The 7,237-nt window shown below is 43.8% G+C and overlaps 1 protein-coding gene across 1 annotated transcript in view; it reads left to right on the forward strand.

The window, feature by feature from the left end:
• Positions 1 to 661: 661 nt before the first annotated feature.
• SCGN (secretagogin, EF-hand calcium binding protein) overlaps positions 662 to 7,237 on the forward strand; it is a 17,006-nt gene continuing 10,430 nt past the window's right edge. The window contains exons 1-4 of the mRNA XM_009699405.1: positions 662 to 747; positions 1,296 to 1,385; positions 2,345 to 2,401; positions 3,300 to 3,377. Of these exons, the coding sequence (XP_009697707.1) occupies positions 685 to 747; positions 1,296 to 1,385; positions 2,345 to 2,401; positions 3,300 to 3,377 (288 nt within the window). The 5' untranslated portion in view covers positions 662 to 684. The remainder of the gene's footprint in view (positions 748 to 1,295; positions 1,386 to 2,344; positions 2,402 to 3,299; positions 3,378 to 7,237) is intronic.

Consider the following 7,237-nt stretch of genomic DNA (forward strand, 5'->3'; position numbering starts at 1 on the left):
GCTGAACCTAAGCATTGTATTTCACCTGTCACAGCGATGCCTGTCGAAACATATAACCTGACAAGTCCTGAAAACTCCTCACCATGTATAAATTGATTATGGGGTTGAGCAGACGCAAAGGGAATGTGAATTGCTTGAAATTCCACGCTATTAACCCAGAAACACTACCGGGGCTTGGTGCCAGGGCTTGAACCAGTTGACAGGCAATAACAAGCAACAATCTAGCTCCGCTGACACCTTTCAAGGCTGATGATCTAATGAACTACAGAGATGTAGTTCAAGGATAAGGACACCTTCCCGAAAAGCACAAGTTGAAAATGAGCAGCATGGAAATCGCTGTAACACACACTCCAGCAAAACCAAACCCCAGTGATAGAGCAGGAACAGTTGGCTAAAGAAGTAGGTGTCACTGAAATATTTTGGGGTCTCCAAATACTGGTCTTCCAACTGAAAGCTTAGTTGCTACAAAGCTATGCATAGGACTTCTTTCCAAAAATTCATCCACAGTGGTGTGTCTGTGGGCTTTTAGAAGCATTGCCCCCAACCATAAGGATGCAACAATCCCGATGATTATCTGTGAGTGAGGAGAGATGTCGTCCAGAAGAAAGTGTGGCCTCAGCAATTTTCATGTAGGTGTTGTTTTCCCCATGGCAGAAAACCATCACAGAAGAAAAAGTTCAAAGGATGAAGGAGCAATTCGTGTCTGCCTATGATGTCAACACAGATGGACGCTTGCAAATTCAAGAGGTATCTCTCCCCAACCCCAGCCCAGGATTTCTCTTATAGAGGACAGAGAATTAGGACAGACTTTTTATATGGCCTGCAGCAATAGGACAAGGAGTAGTAAGGAGGGCAGATTCAGACTAGATATAAAGGAGAAATTTTTTAAGAGGAGGGTGGTGAAACACTGGAACAGGTTGCCCAGAGAGGTGGTAGATGCATTCAAGGTGAGGTTGGATGGGGCTCTGAGCAATCTCATCAAGTTGAAGATGACCCTGCTCATTGCAGGGGGGGTTGGACCTTTAAAGGTCCCTTCCAACCCAAACCATTCTATGATTCTACGATTAGGGCCTATAGCAGACTTGGGAGATATGGAAGATAGAGCCTAGGTGGGGAGGAGGCGAGTCACAGAGTACTACATTAGCCAGATCTCTTGGTCTGGGCTTTATTTCCAAGGCAATAACATGCCTAGCTTGTATTTCCCATACTGGGTCAGCAGCCACCCAAGTTTTTTCTTTTCTTTACTTTCATGGTTTGGGTTTGTTTTAGGCGTTTTTTATGTGTTTCTTTTCCAGCTTGCAAATATGATCTTGCCAGATGATGAGAACTTTCTGCTGCTTTTCCGACGGGAAACTCCCTTGGACAACAGTGTGGAATTCATGCGGGTCCGTATCTCCACATTGCCTCTTCCCTTTGCACATCATCAACTTCTTCAATACGTACGCTTCCCCCCTCTGTAGAACATAGCATGGGAAATACATGGGTGTTGTGGAAGCAAAACACGTTCTGACCTGTTCAGGTAGAGAAGGTTGTACATTCTTTACACCAGCAAAGCAGAGATGTGATAGCTAGGACTGGACCAAGGGCACCCAGAGAGTTCATTAAACTTCACTAACGCTCTCAGCCACCTACCAGTCATGCCTCTAGAGACAAAACCTTACAGTAGTTCCTACCCACTGATAAATTCAGCCCTGTTGGGAGCTACAGCCAAAACTATCAGCTTCTCATCTGCAGCACAGCAGCACAGCACAGATCAAGAGAGCAGGCCAGGCACGTTTTAAGCACCATTTTACCCTGAAGCATTAGCCTGGCAGGGCAAGGAGTGGCAACCTTCATAAATTGGACCAGTTGAGGAGCGCAAGCCCATAAGGTTTCCTTAACCTTGCCCAAGCTCCATCCAATCTCTGCCCCTAAGTATCCCAGCATAGAATGTCAATTTTTCCAAGACTGTTTGCAGTTACTCTTATTTCACAGCCAAACTGGGAGCTTCTGAGGATTAATGACAAGTTGTGTACAGACTTGACTTTTACTCAGGGCAATAAAAGAAGCTGCATGTACAAATTAGGCAAGAAACGCGGAGCGGTTTCTTAGTCTTCTCTTCCTTTTATAGGCAGTGTATCTGCATTAAATATGTGATAGTGGCATGTCACATGTACAGCATCCAAGTGAGAGTAAAAGCTATTGCGTGGAAAGTTTATTTTATTTCATCTACAATTAATTAAATATTGGATAATGCAACAGTTTGTTCATTATGGAAGTCCTGATTTGAATCTTCATGATCTATTACCCAAGCAGATGATGAACTGCAATATTTATGTGGTCGTATCAATCTATCCCCATTCAGATCTGGCGCAGTTACGATGCTGATAGCAGTGGATTTATTTCAGCTGGCGAGCTCAAAGTAAGTTATTCTAAGTCTCTTTGGGCTTGATCTACAGCTCACTGATGTCAACGGGAGCCTTTCCATCAGCTTTACCAATTTGCTGCCTTTTTGTGCCGCTGACAAATGGCATTTCTAGGTTGTTCATGGCAAGTCTAAGGACTGGGGACCCTCCAGTCTTCTGGCACAGCTGCAGGGACTCTGCCAGGAGGGAGGATGCTCCATTGTTGCCTTTGCTATCCTGCTTCCCTCTTGCTTCATCCCATGACCCCACTTGTCTTGGTAGCACCCAGGGAGTCCCCCGAGCACTGTCTCACCTTGGCTTTGTGCATGTGCCTCTCCCAGCCTAACAGAGCCAAAGCCATTGTGTTCCATCAATGGGATTGCTTCACGACCTCTTCCTGAGCCTGCAGATTTTCTGAACGCCGGTTTCTTTTTAAAACTCAGGCTATTGAGGCAGAAGCCTGTTCAGAAACCATAACGCAAATGTTTTGAGCCAGCCAGGCACAGAAATCCATCCCTGGGCTGCAGACCCTGCGCTGATGTCTCAGTGTGTGGTTCCAGCCTATGCCCCACGGAAGACATAAGAGGATGCTTAAGTGTTTTGCTAAATGGCAAACATTTTGATTTGACATCAGTTAGCAAACATTGCAAGACTTATGTTATCCTTTGCTCATCTTATAAGTTAATTGTGACTGATTCCAGTATGCCTGCCCTGGGGAAATTTGGTTATTTTCTAACTTATTTGAAAAATTATATTTCAATTAAAAAATGTAAACATTATGTGAAATTGAAGACACTAGTACTAACTAGGAAGATGAAATTAGATTCATATAACCCTGCTGAATTTTGGTTGAATTTCTTACTGTTATTTCTTGATTTTAGTCTAAAGAGCAAAATTTCTCTTTCCTTACTACAGGATTTCCTGCGAGATCTCTTTTTGCAGCATAACAAGATGGTTGCTGAAGTAAAGCTGGAAGAATACACTGATACCATGGTAAGAAAAGATAGTGTTAATATTGCTTAGATTATAGTACCGCCTAAAAATCTCCTTCAGGGTCAATCTCTAGAGGGCCATAAATGCCCTCTTAAAAGCACATACTTGACTTTATGCCAAAGCAAACTGAGCTCTAAACCTCTTTAAAAAATAGGTGAGGTGCATCCTTCTTTGGGGTAAGTTCAGCCTCAGCCAGATCTCCGGCTCCTTCCCTCCCTCCCTCCTAGTGAATCCTTTTGCTCCCAAGACAGGCAGGTACCCGGCCCTTCCGCTCTGCCTTGCTGGCTCCCTGCTGCTTCCCTGAAAGACTGGGAGGATGAAAGCTTCGACTCTTCCCCTGCCTGATCACAATATAGCTTTTATACTGCAATCGGCAACATAGTATTTGGTGTAAGTTTAGCATCAGTCACCTGGATTTCAGAGCAACTTACTGCATTTAACCATCTAAAAACAAGAAAAGAAAAAAAAAAAGCTCATTTCTGACATCATTCTCAAGGGTATCATTTGGGTTCCACTAGCAGACATCTACCGCTGCTATTTTCTAAATCATTTTCAGATGGGACTGCCTTGATTCTTGGCACAAATTCTGTGTTTGTACCTAAAAAACAGCTTGGTATGCAAGCAAACAAAGAGCTGCCCACGTATTTTGCAATACCATGTTATGTGCGCGTGATGCATCTGTGCCTAGAAATGTGACCCTTTAGGGTAAAGTGAAAAACTGTACCGTTTCAGACGAGTGTAGATTTTTTTCATATTTATGGGACAGTGAAGGGAGAGGAATGCAAGCTACGGAACTTATTTTCCAACTGGCAGAACTTGAAAGCAATAAAACCCCAGAAGCTACAGCTAGAACAATGATATTTCCCTTAGCGTCTGCAGGTAGCAAATAGCTTTTACGCTGCTCCATTAAGGTTTCCATCCCCAGCGGCTAATCTCTGATCAGGTGCTGGGGAACAGGCAATCTGAAGCTTGTAGACATTGAGCCGTTCATTTCCTCCAACTCCTTTCCCTCTCCCAGGATTTCCCAAGAAAGATCTGTGATTTCTGCTGCCCCAACGCAGCTAAATATCAATGCAGCCCAGGGCTGACAGCCAGGAGGTCTGGTTTCTGTTCCTATAGTTTTTTATAGATTGGCTTTGTATCTTTGGAGAGGCAGTTCAGTCTCTATGTTATAGGATAAGATTTGATCTGGGGAAAGGGATGCTTTGTATATCTGGGGAAATCCGTGATCTGAAATGCAAATCTGGCTCATGAGGAAAAAAGTTTGCAAAGCCGCAATGCCAAAAGAATCAGGGATGTTAATGGTTATCAGAAAACGAGGATAAGGCAGATGATTTTTTTTTTCCTTGTGGTTCTTTGCTATAAACTGAAGATCAAGGATGTTTACAAATGCACCTGATCCCAAGAGCTAGGGCAGGGTGTGAAATTACAACCTGTGTAATCTTACCCTGTGATATCCCGGAGTAATTCTGTATGTCATGGCAAAGTATCCACATGAACAGCATCTCTATAGTAGCAGATACACTGCACGAAGTGATTGCGTGGGAACTTATCTGAAGTAGGAAGGCAAAATTACAAGGAGGGAAGAAAGATTCAGTCTTATATTTGCAGTGCTGGATTAAAAAGGGAGAAGTGACTCGAAGAGCCAAGAGCAAAGGTACGATGTCAAGGCCCAGGGCAATGAGAGATCTTTGTTCTTTCTCTCTGCTTTCCACATGGAGTGGGGAGATGCTGAAGTGCAGAATCCCATCGGGACTCCCCCACCATCACCACTGTCTGGGAAAAGAGGGGATCAGTGGCCCTTACATTTCATTCCTGAGACTTTCACAGACTTTCTGTTGTATCTTTAGCAACCAGCAGCACCAATTCCTTTGCTGCAGAATAGAAATACTTCTGTTTCTCTCCTCTGTTACTTTTCTCCCTCCCTTTTATCTGTTTAGAGCACAAGGTCTTCGGGACAAGGACCTGTTTCTGCTGCACACAGCTACAGGGTCTCTCATGGTGGCCCATCTATCCAAATCGGGCCTTTCAAGTACCGCTGTAATAACATTCGGTTGAAATATAAGCTGTGTCCCAAGGAGCTGTAAACCCATATGTCTCCACAGGAATTTACAGATCTCTGCCCTTTTTCTGTCCATCCACAGCCGGCTGCACACATCTGAAGCAGCTACTGATACACTGAGTGGACCCTAGAGCCTTCTGGAGATAGGGATAAAGGTGAAAAGACAGAAACTATCATTTTAAAGAAGCTAGCCCAGGCATGAGGAAAAAAAAAAAAAAAAAAGGCAATTTATGATTCTGTGCTGAGTATTTGCAGCTTTAGCTTGTGAGAGGTGTGAGCAGATACCATACCGACCAGGGCAAGCTAAATACTTGCCACTTACTTACACTGCTATGAATGATCTTACACCACATTTTAAAAAAGCTAGGAAGAGGGAGAAAGTATTTCTTTTGGAAGAGATTGGGTGTCTCCAGAAAGGAACATCACTTTATCAGGTTGCTTAGAAGCCATTTCTTAAGAGGCTATTCTGTTTCCTTGCGACCTTGGCATCCTCTCTTCAAGAGAACACTGATATAGATCAGGGATTTGATGAACAAGTGATGAACCCCTGGAAAAAAAACAGGTAGTGAATGCATTGGCATCACACAAGCCCTGTGAGTCTGCTAAATCAAATCGTAAAGAGCACTAAAGCCACAGGGGAAAGTCCCGAAAGGAAAACATTTAAATCCTCAAGGTTCTTCATGGAGGAATTAAAGTAGCAACCTTGTGCTAAGGAAGCCCCTTTGCAGGCACAGTTCTTGTTAGTTTTCATGCCTATGTGTATATATATGTGTGTATTAATAGTCATTAATTGAGTATTAAGATTTATTTACATGCACTCACTTGCATGATAAACTAGATGGTCATGTGCGGTTCTGAATCCCTGAAAACAGTCTGTAGGTTTGTCACCTTCCCACGGACACAGACCACGAGCTGTTGGCAGGGAGCAGAGGCTCGGGAGGCTGAAGCAAAGCCTTGTATTGCTCTGAGCTTCTCCGGACCATCAGAAGATGCCCCAGTGGTCCTGCAACGTGTGCTCTGGGAGACAGGGTGAGCATAGCTGAAAATGGAGAGCTTTAAGCGTATGGTGAGAATATTCTGCCTTCCTGAACTAGCACAAGCTGGAGAAATGAAAATTTGCCCCCTTGCTGCTTTATGCTGAGAAGGAGGCTGTGGAGGTGGTACGAACAACCTTTCCCAAGCCATCTCCACCTCCTCTCAGCCCCCAGGTTCAAGGTATTATTGGGCTTCTGGGTCCTGGTGAAGTTTCAACCCATGAATACCCAGCTCAGACGTGCATTTGTCAACATTTTGTCATGAGTGACAGCTTCCATACCCGTGCATGCACACAGCTGTGTACTTAAGCAGAATATTGTAAATACCGGAATATGAACTAGATTTAAGACATAGTTTCTAACAAAAATAACTATTCATCCTTTTTTCTTCTGTAAGAACAAAATTCTCGCTCAGCTTTTGCATCTTGGCATATGTTATTACCTTGTTCAGAGAAACACTGATAGTTCATAGCTTCCCAGACAGCAGCATGCTCCTTCTAGTTTGTAATCCCAATGTCTATGAGCCACATACAGGGCAAGCTCATTACTGAGGCACACTTCAGCAAATTAAGTCATATATACTGCTGAAACAGTCCCACCTGCAATACTGACGTTCACTTTTTGCGTTGCCTTATGTTGATAATGTCAGACTGAGCATAAAAACGTCCTTTAATTTGAGCATTATTATATTTTAGCAAAATGTAAAGGATAACCTCCACCACCACCCCCCCACCCCCCCCCCCCCCCGACACCCCATTTTCCCC

Source organism: Cariama cristata, unplaced genomic scaffold, assembly GCF_000690535.1.
Source record: "Cariama cristata isolate BGI_N322 unplaced genomic scaffold, ASM69053v1 scaffold1454, whole genome shotgun sequence".
Taxonomy (NCBI): Eukaryota; Metazoa; Chordata; class Aves; order Cariamiformes; family Cariamidae; genus Cariama; species Cariama cristata.